Raw genomic sequence first — 12405 nt, 5'->3', positions numbered from 1 at the left:
CATCATCCAGATCATTAATGAAGGTGTTGAACAAAACCGGCCCCAGGACCGATACCTGGGGCACTCCGCTTGACACCAGCTGCCAATTAGACGTGGAGCCATTGATCACTGCCCGTTGAGCCTGACGATCTAGCCAGCTTTCTATCCACTTTAGATGTATATCTTTACATTTAGCTGTATTAAACGTCCATATTACTTGCCTATGCCAAGTTACCAAGGAATGCAGATGGTTCTGGATCAGTGACCTGTCTTCATCATTATTTACCATCCCCCTCCATTTTTGTATCCTCTGCAAACTTTATTGGTGACTTTTTGTTTTCCTCTAGGTCATTGACAAAAATACCAAGAACTGGTGCCTGTGGGACCCCATTAGTAACACACCTGCTCAGTGATGATTCCCCCTTTGCAATTACATTTTGGGACCTATCAGGTAGCCAGCTTTGAAGCCGTTTAACATGTCCCATGTTAATTTCATCACGTGGCCACCAATTTTGGACAAGTTGCACTTACTGCAACAAAATACTTGCCACCGTTAAACACCAAGCTCACGCCTTTCACCGGAGCTAGAATTCAACAAGCTGGATTGCCAGCTGCGTAAGGAGGGGTCCCTGAGTCCAATGGATCTGCAGTGAGGAAGGGTGTTTGATGGAGAAGTGGAGGTGTAAATCAGGTGGGGTGACACTGAGGGCTGATAAGTGGCTGGATGCCTTAACTGTTCCTTTCCAGAAATTTTAACACCATTCTGTAAAATTTGTGTTAAAGAAAGTATCCTATTGTTTCTGAGGTGTTAGCTTTGGGGCCCTGGCCTCCTCTGAAACATGCTTTCAACTGCAATTTTTTACTTAACTGGCTGCTGTTTGTTTGCAAATAACAGTAATGTAAATGGTAGAGAGCAGGCACTGCCCACGCAGCAATATCAGAGTTCAGGCCACCCACAATTCAGTGAAGTCAAAAAAATAATTCAACTTGACAGTATCCCTTCAAGACCTCATTAAAAAACCACAAAGATTCCTCAAGAAGGCGTGCTCCAGAGGCTTTATTCAGGAATGGCTAATGAGATAAACCATGCATGGCCAAACATCTGCATAGCGGTCACGGTGCATGACTGAGCGGCATTCAACTGTGTCACAGACATCACTGGTTGTATTATTATTTTTAAAGAAAATAATTTTCCTGCTATACACTTCAAATACTGTAATAGGAAAACAATATTCTTTTCATGCCCCTGTTGATTTATGGCATAAATCAAACTCCTCTACTCATGAATCTATACTCATGTGAAATAAACAATCTTTTAAGTAATCCTAGTTCTTAAGTACCTGCTAACTGTGTTATATTATTTTTAAAAAATGTTCTTTTGTTATAAGAAATTGCATCAGTTCAGGAAACTGTGACAATCAGAACTTTGATCTACATATTGCATGCATCAACCACACCACATGGACACTGCACCCAGGTCATAGTCAGAAGCCTTTTCCCATGAAAGAGGCAGGATCCATTGCTTGTATCGCTAAAAACATCCACTGACTTCAATGGACATTTTGTCTCTTAGTAAGGAATGCAGGTTCGAGTCCTTAGGAACATGTCCAGGCAGAGACCTTGTGGGAAACCAGCAAAAGGTGTAAAAAAACCCGCCACTTAGGCTCAATTTACACACATGTTTAACTTTATCCACTGTGAATGGTATAACTGAAGTCAATGGGCCTGTCTATAGTGCAAAAAGTTAAGCACATGTCTTTGCAGGACTGAAGCATTTGCTTACATCTGGTTGACTTCCATGGAATTTATTCATAAACTTAAAATTAAGCCACGTGATTAACAGCTTCGCTGAATCAGGACTTTAAGTTGGGTATCCACAATGCAGAAGATGGAGAGCTTTTTCCTGAATTGGGTCCACATTAGTCTGTTTCAGGGGTAGTCAATTATTTTTTGTCACGGTCCAAATTTCTTGGTCAAAGTATAGTCAAGGTCCAAATTCCAGAGAAAATAATAAAAAAATTAACAATAATGATAATGATAATAATAATAATGACAAGTAAATAAAAAGATTTCAGGGTTCATTCAAAAGCATCTGGCGGGTTGGATTTGGCCCATGGTCCGCCTGTTGACCACTCCGGTCATATTTTGGTTTTTATAGTACTTTTATTCATATTGATGGCTTCACTGTAAGAATACAACAAAACATCAACACATTCAGCTGGACTGTCGTGCGTAATCCGAGTGCTGTAGTGAAGAGTACTAAGTGGATATAAAGACAGCAAAATAAACCCATACAAAGTTTAGGGTGCGCTTGTGAGCAGAAGCAGGGGATTTTCCAAGGGTCCAATGCTGGCCTAATTCTGACTTCAGTGGAGGCAATGGTAAAATTCCCACTAGCCTAGCTCTGCTTCTGCTGGAGCAAAGTTAGGCCGACACTGGGCGCTTTTGAAAATCTCCCCCTAGGGGAGCAGGAATTGCCACAGAGGTCCCCAAAGGGATCATCAGCGTATGTGCAACATGCCCAGTCATTGAATGGTGTCATCAGCCAGGTGGAGAGCTGGCAGCCCGCTGTTGAAGTCAGTCAGCGGGCACTCGACGAAGATATGCGACAGTCTGAAACTGACTGCAGGGTGAAATGCCTTCTCTCTCCCTTTGACAGTTGGAAGGGGAAGCCACTTCTTAGCCAGAGGGAAAATCACCTTAACAGCAGCCCTTTGCAGATGGACCCTTGGAGGATGAGCCAAGTGTAACAGAGAAAGTGGAGGAGATGGGTGGATCTCCAAAAAAGTAGGGAATCGGACAAAACAAAAACCAACCAGCATTCTTGGAATTATGTGTCTGCTATCAGTGGTTGCAGAAATAACCCTCCTGTTCCAAACATACAGAGAACGATGAACACCCAAAGGAACACCCTGTCTATCACCATAGCCACGTATTTCCAGTCATCCTCCACCTGCAATGCAGAAAAGAAAGGATACACCACATTAAACATACTATACATGTGATGGGTTCATTTGATCCCCTGCTAGAAAGAATTGTATTGAGTAAGAGGCTTGTGAGCGTCGGGAAGAAGAATATACACGAGCTATGAAATTTACAAAAGTGACTTGCCTCAATTTTTGGGTGCTCAAAGGGGCCTGATTTCCTGAGGGTGAATACTCAGCCCTTCAATGTGCCTAAAGTTGGGCTCTCAAAAGTCACAAATGACTTTTGAAAAATCTTGGACACAACTGCAAACCCTTGGCTAAGTTTGTTGCATCTCCTTTAAATAGGCACATCAGCTGCAAACAACAGAACCAGGGTAGATGATAGCCATAGGGTCAGATTCTGTGTCAGGTACACCCATGTAAATCCAGGGTAACTGATGAACTGGAGAGCAGAATTTGACTCTAAGACTTCAAGGCAGGGAAAAAATATGGGCTATAAGAATCAATCTGATTAGTTCAGGATTAGGATAAAAACCAAAAAGCTCAAAAGCCTACAAAAGGAAAGAGTAAAAAGGTTGCAACAAATAAGAAAATAGAGGCAATTAGTCAAACCCTGCTCTCAGTTACACTGTTGGAAATCCAGTGAAGCAAATGGAGTTTGTTCCCCCAGATTTCTACTGGTGTAATAGAAGAATTTGGCCCAATGGCTGATTCAAGAGACAGTTCACATCTGCAGCCTGATTCACCACTGTGATATTCCAGAGTTATCCTGGTCAAACTCCACCAATGTCAGTCCAAAATGGGGAATCAGACCTGTAATGTATAGCAAAGTTCTTAAATGATTGAGCCAAGCATGTCCTCAAGTGCTTTCCTGAATCGGAGCCTAAGTGCTTTCAGGACAATGAATGGACTACACACCAAACAGAATGCTATTGCCCTTTAAAATCCTGCCTTAAACCATCGCCACCTATTAGTAGCAAAACCATCAAATTGAAAGTGAAAACAAAGCAGCAGTAGCACTTATGTCAGGCCTCAGACCGGCGCGGTGCATTTTTTGGCCTCTGCCCTGTTCTTACGATATTTCTGGCCAGCACATCAGCAGGACCAACTGGCACTCACATGAGAGAGGCTGTTTCTGCAAGATTTTGAGCCCCGTTTTGCTGACTCAGCAAGTTCAGAAAGTAACTATAATAGAGAAGCTGTATCCAAACCAAACTGACCCACCCAGGCCTTCTGAGGCTCCTTTTCACTGGTACTTAGCCCTGGAATATTAATTTTTTTGTGGCTAACTCTGAGCTGACATTGTCCCTTTCATGTCTCCTTCCCTTTTCAGCGGCCTTCTCAGTTTTATATGCAGGGTTGTGGTAGCCGGGTCTGTCCCAGGATAGCAGAGAGACAAGGCGGGTGACGCAAAATCTTTTAGTGGCCCAAGATCTGTTCGGGGAGAGACAAACTTTCAAGCTACCCAGAGCTCTTCGTCAGGGCTGGCAAACTAACTCTGAACGTTGCTGCTAAATGCAAGGTGGACCAGATGGACCTACTCATGCAAACCATGTGCTCCACCTTGCATTTAGCTGTGAGGTTCCCTTCCCAGCCCAGAAGAAGAGCTCAGTGTAAGCTCGGAAGCTTGTCTCTCTCACCAACACAAGTTGGCCCAATACACGACATTATCTCACCCACCTTGTTTCTCATTTTTAGGGCACTTTTTCTCCTTCCAAAGGTTGCTGCTGTGCTCTGTGTGAGTGCAAATACAGCCGCTTTTACAGCCCCAATTCCTGTAACCCTTTGTCCACATTTTAAAGTGCTGCTGTTCTTTTGACACCGGCTTTTGACACCTTCCAGCCTTCTCTCCATGCTGGGCCTGAGCAGCAAGCGGTGTTCTGATGAGTACGAAGGATTAAGTCAAAGCTTGCCCAAGAATTTCCCCCCCCCCGCTTTGAACTGAAGCAAAATTCCCCGGGATGCAAAGCTGCTGTCATCTCGGGTTAGCTGAAATGCACCAGTGAACCTGCCCTAGCATAGTCCACAAGCACTGGTTACAGAGTTTGGTAATGCAATGTTACACTGTGGAGGGAAAGACATGCATGCCACACCCTTTCAAAGGGTGGCACAGCCCCCGATCCAGCATTCACTTCCTCAGGCTCCAGTCCGCACTCTGGCCTAGTGTGCCAGAATTCCTGGGGGTCCTTCTGCAGAGTGGCAAGCCAGGGCCATAGGCACACCGCACATGGGACAGCGATGATCCCAGCCCCACACCATGGCCCTGACCCTTCTTGGGCTGGCAGCAGCTTTCAGAGCTGAGCTGTCTGGGACAACTCACATCCCTTAGAGCTATCATTTCAGACTGTCTGCAGACTCAGGCAGGCATCAGTGACAATAGGTCATATTTCCAGGTTTTTCTTGGCATCCACCAGGGCTTGAAACAATTTTTTTTAAATGACAGTTGGGACTCCAAGCTCATGTGACTCCAGGAGCCTTAGGTATGGCCTGTTGTGCCTCTGCCTTAATCTCGCCCTGCTCAAAAGCCCCTACCCTTCTGGGGAGCCAGCTCCTTCAGACCCACAATCTGGCCCTCCGCTTACCTTCTCTGCAAACGCTGGTGGCCAGATGGTCAGCTGGTATAAACCATCGAAGCCACATTAAGTTCAGTGGAGCTGCCCTGATTTACACCAGCTGAGGATCCAGCCCTTGAGGTCCTAGAATTCTAAACTGTGCCCTCAGAGCATCACATCCTATGACATCTGTCTCGGTTTGGATAAAGATTCATTATTCTGCACAAGCAAACCCATTAGCCGAACACCGAGTCTTGTTTTTAAAACCCTTCTTATTTTTAGTTACTTAATCCCTCCACCCCCAAACCTGTTGAGAATCCCAGGCAGAGGGAGGCGGGGCTTAGCACTCAGCCCTCGGCTTGGCCTCTGGTGAGGAGCCACCTAGCATGATGGCTTTTGTGAATCCCATTCCATTCTAAGGCACCTACTTCTCCCCATTCGTTGCATACGGAGCTTAGGTACATAACCCAGGCTTTGTTAATCCCAGTGATCTTCTAAGGGCCTAAATGTGACACTCAGCATCACTACACCTATGTTTCTTGGTGACTCGACCCTAAGTGACTTGCCTGAGGGCACATAGGACGTCTGTGGCAGAAGTACGAACTGAATCCAGGTTCTGCACCTTAACTGCCAACCCTCCTCTCAGCACTTTTTAAGACTGAGCCCCTTGTGAGTGAGGGGCGTAGAAGGAAGCATTAGAACCCATTATAACTGCTGTGAGAAAGCAGCATGCAAGGAAGAAAAGCCCTTTGAACTCCCAGCAGAGGAGTCCTGAGTCTGCTACACAAGATTACAGCGTCAGTTAAAGCTTGCCGGGAAAGACACAGGCCACAAATAGTAGACTGAGGTGATACTGTGCTGGGATTCTAGGGAAGAAGAAGGGTTTCTACAAATAAATGGGCAGGAAGAGAGGTGCTAGTAACGGATGTGGGTGGCAAAGTCTAACATACCTTAACTAAAGAGAAAGGGTTGGACAGCCACGAAGAAACTGAGACCTCTGCAGCCACAATTTTCAAACAGCCATTAGTGATTTTGGTACCTCTGTTTTTGGGAGCCCAACTTGAAACCCCTTAAAGGGGCCTTATTTTCAGAAAGTGACCAGCACCCACGCTCTGAAAATCAGGCCCCTTTTAAGGCGTCTCAAGTTGAGCCCCCAAAAATGGAGGCTCCCAAAATCACGAGCCACTGAGGAAAATGTAGGCCTGTGAAAGCGCTGGTGTCATAAATGTAAAGGGAAGGGTAAACTCCTTTAAAATCCCTCCTGGCCAGAGGAAAAATCCTCTCACCTGTAAAGGGTTAAGAAGCTAAAGGTAACCTCGCTGGCACCTGACCAAAATGACCAATGAGGAGACAAGATACTTTCAAAAGCTGGGAGGAGGGAGAAAAACAAAGGGTCTGCGTCTGTCTGTATGCTGCTTTTGCCGGGGACAGAACAGGAATGGAGTCTTAGAACTTTTAGTAAGTAATCTAGCTAGGTATGTGTTAGATTATGATTTCTTTAAATGGCTGAGAAAAGAGCTGTGCTGAATAGAATGACTATTCCTGTCTGTGTGTCTTTTTTGTAGCTTAAGGTTTTGCCTAGAGGGATCCTCTATGTTTTGAATCTAATTACCCTGTAAGGTATCTACCATCCTGATTTTACAGAGGTGATTCCTTTACTTCTATTAAAAGTCTTCTTGTAAGAAAACTGAATGTTTTTTCATTGTTTTAAGACCCAAGGGTTTGGATCTGTGGTCACCTATGCAAATTAGTGAGGATTTTTACCAAACCTTCCCCAGGAAGTGGGGTGCAAGGGTTGGGAGGATTTTGGGGGGAAAAACGTGTCCAAACTACATTTTCCCAGTAAACCCCGATAAAGTTTGGTTGTGGCAGTGGAAATCCAAGGGCAAAGGGTAAAATTAATTTGTACCTTGGGGAAGTTTTAACCTAAGCTGGTAAAAGTAAGCTTAGGAGGTTTTCATGCAGGTCCCCACATCTGTACCCTAGAGTTCAGAGTGGGGAAGGAACCTTGACAGCTGGTAAGGGACTATTTGGGAAATCTGAACCTATGTACACGGGTGGGTCCAGGCGGTGGGTCCATTCTAGGAGTGAAGTCTGTAAACATAGAGACAACGGCAGAACCCTGAACACTAAGCAGCAACACTAAACAAACCACTCTAAACAAATCTGATAGCTTTTTGGAGAGGTACAGAACAGCACCGGTGACTTCAATGGGACAACTCATGCACACAACCGCTCCCTGCCGGGAGTGGACGGTTCACAGTGCAGCCCAGGCAGTGCGAATAGCCCTCTTACCTCTTTAGTTTCGTTTTGGCTCCTCATATTTTCAGCGATGAACTGAACACTGCTGATTACCTCGCTGACTTCAGCGGAGTACTTGACGTGCTCCATCCCCCATTCCATGGGCTGAGGGCTCAATCTTCTTTTGCCGGTAGCAAGTTCGTTCACCTTGTCACAGTGGCAGCATCTCCTCTCCTTGTATAATTTAACGTCTCCATATTGCTTCATTTTGCCAGATTTAGTGGCAAGCCCTTTTTTACTCTTTTTAGAGCTGGCTTCCTTCTGTGGGTCTAGAGGTCTCGTCATCATCAGGACTTTAGGCAGGAGATTGAGAAAGATGCTTTTTACCCATTTGGGCATGGTGTGTGTGGTTGGAGTCCTGTAATGGATGTTCAGCACAAACACTGTGATGACAATTGATAGGGTCACAAATATCATGGTGAAGAGCAGGTATTCGCCAACCAGTGGAATTACCAGAGAGGTTGATGGGATTGTCTCTGTGATCACCAACAAAAATACAGTCAGAGAAAGTAGCACTGAGATGCAGAGGGTCACCTTCTCCCCACAGTCAGACGGAAGGTAAAAGACTAACAGAGTTAGGAATGAAATGAAGAGACAGGGAATGATCAGATTAATGGTGTAAAACATGGGTAGCCTTCGGATATAAAAGGAGTATGTTATATCTGTATAGATCTCTTCACAACAATTATATTTTATATCGTGTTTGTAGCCAGAAGCATCAACTATTTCCCATTCACTGTTTTCCCAAAGGTCATTCATATCCACTTTGGATCCAATAATCAGGAGGTCAATTTTGGCTTTGTCATATGTCCAGGAGCCAAACTTCAGTGAACAATTCTGGTGATCAAAGGGGAAAAATGTGATATCCATAGGACAGGAGCTTTTAAAAATAGCAGGTGGAGTCCAAGTGATCACCCCATCATATTTAAGAAGAGCTTTGGTCTTGCTTTCTACTTGAAAATCCCCAACAGCACTAGAAATACAAACGACACAAGTGTAAACAATACGAACAAGGAAGTGAAACAGCATCTTATATAAAACGGTGACCTTTGAAAGATGGCAAACGTAAAAAGCATTATACTTATTATACAAGACGATATCAGGTTTCCAAATTTTATCCGCTGGCACCCGGACAAATTCAATTCCACCATATTCCATTGGATCCCATCGCAATTTATAGTCATTCCAAATCTAAAGGAAGGAAAAATAATTATTTAAAGCCTAGTGTTTTTAACTTGTGCTTAAAGATTTGCCTGGAAAAGGTGCAGTGCACCCCTAGGAAGCTAAGGCCCAGCATTTTGAGAGCTTTAGGATGCAATGCAGCCTCTTAAGTTAATTAACTTAACAGTCGTGTGTACAGTATACAAGAGTACTGCTGATGTTTACGCCATCCTCACTTGCATAGGGTTATGGCTCTAACTCCTGTGGATCATTGCTGTGGCCTGTCTTCTGGCTTGCCGTTGCTCCATAGCCACCAGCCACGTTGACCTATGCAAATCTTGTGTGGAGATCCTTCTGCCATGCAGGCAGGAGACATGGGGCCTGCTGTCCTTATGATTACAGTACTGCCTAGAGGCCCATCCAAGGTCAGGGTTGTACATACACATACAGGACAGTCCCTGTCTTGGAGGATTTACAGTCTATATGGACAAGGCAGACAAAGCAAGGAAGGGGAAACAAAGGCACAGAGAGGGGAAGTAATTTATCCAAGGTCACCGAGCAAGTCAATGGCTGAGCCAAGTGCTCTTTCACTGGAGCACACCACCTTCCTGTGGGGCTCACGGCCAATTCTTTAGTCCTACCTAGCACAGGAGAGCACCTTTGCTGGGCCACACAAAGAGTGCCATTAAACGGAATGGCTGAGCTTTTCAAAGCAGCCTAAAGGAGTTAGGCACCCAAACCCCACTGAATTTCAGTGGGCGTTGGGCACCTTAACTTCTCTTTTGAAAAATCACAGTCCCTCTGTACAGACAGACATACACACAGAGGAGAGATAAATGACGTTTCTACCCTGCTAGGAAAGCATACAAGTAAATGTTACCTCCTGACTTCTTTCAGTGGAACAAGTATCTCTCTTTGGTGGCCACAGTTCTTTTTGTTGGAATGAAGAGCAAAGAGGCTGCAGGAAGCTACGCAGGCAGTGCAAGTGTGGGTTTACTCAGGAAGGAACGGGTATGCTGTTGAGCAACATCACAGTTTACCTGTCTGCACAATTGGGAGCACAAGCTAATATCTCCCTGAATGTTTGGAAAATCTGAGAAAATACGATTGCTCTGTGAAGCACCCAAAATTATTGGCTTCCAGATTAATCAGGCATTTAAATTGCTCTTAGGAAATTATTCCTCCCTGTGTGCAGACCTGCATATTCAATTGTCCCTACTGTGCATAGGCCAAGCCCAATGACTGAAATGTAGCAGATGAAATGCACGGTAACACACTTGGTGGGGAATAATACACAATAGAAATGTGGGAGAACCCTTTACATAATTTTAAATATTATGGTACTTAAGTTATAAAACATTTCAAATGTGCCCTTGGTTAGACTGAGTTCTCTTGATCTGTGGGCTGGTCTACAGATCTGTGGGCTGCTCTACACTAGGTAGTTAAAATGTCATGCTCCATGCAATGTAATTAAGATGACCTAAGCCTCAGGGTAAACATTGCTAGGTTGACGAACGAATTCCGCGAGCAATACAGCGGCAGTGTTGCTGCTGCAACGTTTCCAGTGTAGACCTAGCGTGTATCTCTGAAGACACTGTTACAAAGGAGATGTTTATTCTTTAGATCAAATTCATGCCAACACACACATTCAAAGCCCAGGGTTGGTGCAAAACACAATTCTGACACTTACGTGTCGCAGCCACAGGTTGGTTTCCATAATCTGATTGACTTCATCCTAGAGATAAATAAATAGATGTAGACTTTTCAATCCCACAAATCAATTACAGCATCCTGAGACAGTTACAGGTTAGCCCAACACAGACAGAAACCAAGACACATATAGGTCTTGATCCAGCAAAGTACTGAAGTACATGCCTAACTTTAAGCACACAAGTAGTCCCATTGTAGTCAGCGGGACTACTCAGACACAAAGTTACACAGGTGTTTAAGTGTTTTGCTGGACTGAAGGTTTAATGTACTGCATCTACACAATACAATATACCATGCAATGCACTGTCAGCCTTAAGGAAAACTGCACCAGTGTAACTGGATGCAGTCATGCCAATGAGAATCTCTAATGTAAATGTACTCCCTCTAGTACTGAATTTAATGGGTGCTGGATTGGGGCCCTAGCGAGAGAGATTGCAGAGGCTTGGGAACATGCGTTAATTGCAAATAGCAGCCTATCCGTGAAACACTTAGGCCCTTTCTACACTACAGCTGCTACAGGGGCACAACTACGGAGCTGCCGCTATGCCAGGTAGGAGAATAGCATAGTTGCTTCCTGCATTGACAGAAGGGATTTTTCCCATCGATGTAGTTAATTCACCTCTCCAAGAGGCAGTAAGTAGGATGACAGAAGAATTCTTCCATAGACCTAGCTGTGTCTACACTGGTTGACCTAACTATAGCTCTCCGGGTGTAACATTTTTCATTGACCTAAGTTTTAGGTGTAGACCAGGCCTTACTTTGGGTGGGTAATAAAAGTTAAGCATTTGGGGCCAGACTTTAAAGGTATTTGGGTACCTAAAGATGCAGCTAGGTGCCTAAGAGGATTTTCAAATGCACCTAGGCCCATTGGGAGGCAGCTGCCTACGCACTTTTGAAAACCCCACAGGTGCCCATGTATATCTTTAGGCACCTAAATACCTTAGAAAATCTGCCCCTTAGTTGATAAAATCCAAGAGGCTGGCTTATGATTTTTCAATATCCAAAAATATAGCCCCACTTATGTGTCAGTGAGTGTTTGTGACAGAGAAAAAGAAAACAGGAAAATCCCTGAAACCCAGAAAAGTTACCTTTAAACCACCCACAAAAGTGTACAGTTTAATCAGATTCTGCACTTGTACATCTTGGGCCATTAACTCAAGAAACTTCTAATCATCTGAGCCTTGAAGATTACAGAACTATGTCTATACAACATGCAAAGAAAATGGCAAGGTCTGCACACACATGAGACATTTAAATGGCTATTTGCATGTGCAACCACTCTGATTGCACATGCAATTGTGTGTGTAAATTATGTGCCTGCAATTGTTCTTTTAAACTTATAAAATCAGCACCCATGTATCTTTTAAGCATTCTGTAATTAATCTTACCACATTTGCAAGCTGTGTAATTGCCACTTCAAAATGTACTGTCACAGGATCAGATACATTTTCCACCGGTCTGATGAAGTGGTTGTAATGGGAGAAAAGTTTTTGAAATAAACGTTCTTCTGGTTCACATGCCGAGCAACCTGTATTGACAAAAATTAACAGAAAGCAGTTGCTGAAGAGGCAGGAAAAAGGAGAGAGAAAATTTCAGGCCTGATTTTCACTGGGTCCTCAACCCAGCCTCCACTTGTTAATGCAGACTTTTGGTGCACTAACACTTGAATGCACAGTTTTGATAGAAGATGGCTTATTAAGCTAGCAGATAAAGGCATAGCAAGGTCCACTGGTCAGATGCTGAAGCTAGACAAATTCTGAATAGAAGTAAGATGC

General features: G+C 44.2%; 1 protein-coding gene across 1 annotated transcript; it reads right to left on the bottom strand.

The window, feature by feature from the left end:
* Nucleotides 1-2809: 2809 nt before the first annotated feature.
* Nucleotides 2810-12153, bottom strand: CHRNA6 (cholinergic receptor nicotinic alpha 6 subunit). The gene is made up of 5 exons (XM_073346321.1): nucleotides 12019-12153; nucleotides 10611-10655; nucleotides 8841-8950; nucleotides 7754-8732; nucleotides 2810-2932 (listed from the first exon to the last, which is right to left on the bottom strand). The coding sequence occupies exons 2-5, from the start codon at nucleotides 10635-10637 to the stop codon at nucleotides 2810-2812; spliced, it is 1239 nt and encodes a 412-aa protein (XP_073202422.1). The 5' UTR covers nucleotides 10638-10655; nucleotides 12019-12153.
* Nucleotides 12154-12405: the final 252 nt, after the last annotated feature.

This window comes from Lepidochelys kempii, chromosome 5, assembly GCF_965140265.1.
Source record: "Lepidochelys kempii isolate rLepKem1 chromosome 5, rLepKem1.hap2, whole genome shotgun sequence".
NCBI classification, from domain to species: Eukaryota; Metazoa; Chordata; order Testudines; family Cheloniidae; genus Lepidochelys; species Lepidochelys kempii.
Note: the sequence above shows the minus strand (reverse complement) of the source record. Positions and strands in the feature narration are given on the sequence as shown.

Bases quoted from the DNA above. Each gene is read 5' to 3' on its own strand.
- CHRNA6 (XM_073346321.1), bottom strand. From the start codon at position 10,637: ATGGAAACCAACCTGTGGCTGCGACAC. The intron at 8,951-10,610 runs GTAAGTGTCAGA...TCCTTCCTTTAG, and splicing joins CCAACCTGTGGCTGCGACAC to ATTTGGAATGACTATAAATT. The intron at 2,933-7,753 runs GTAAGAGGGCTA...TCTGCATTGCAG, and splicing joins GCCAAAACGAAACTAAAGAG to GTGGAGGATGACTGGAAATA.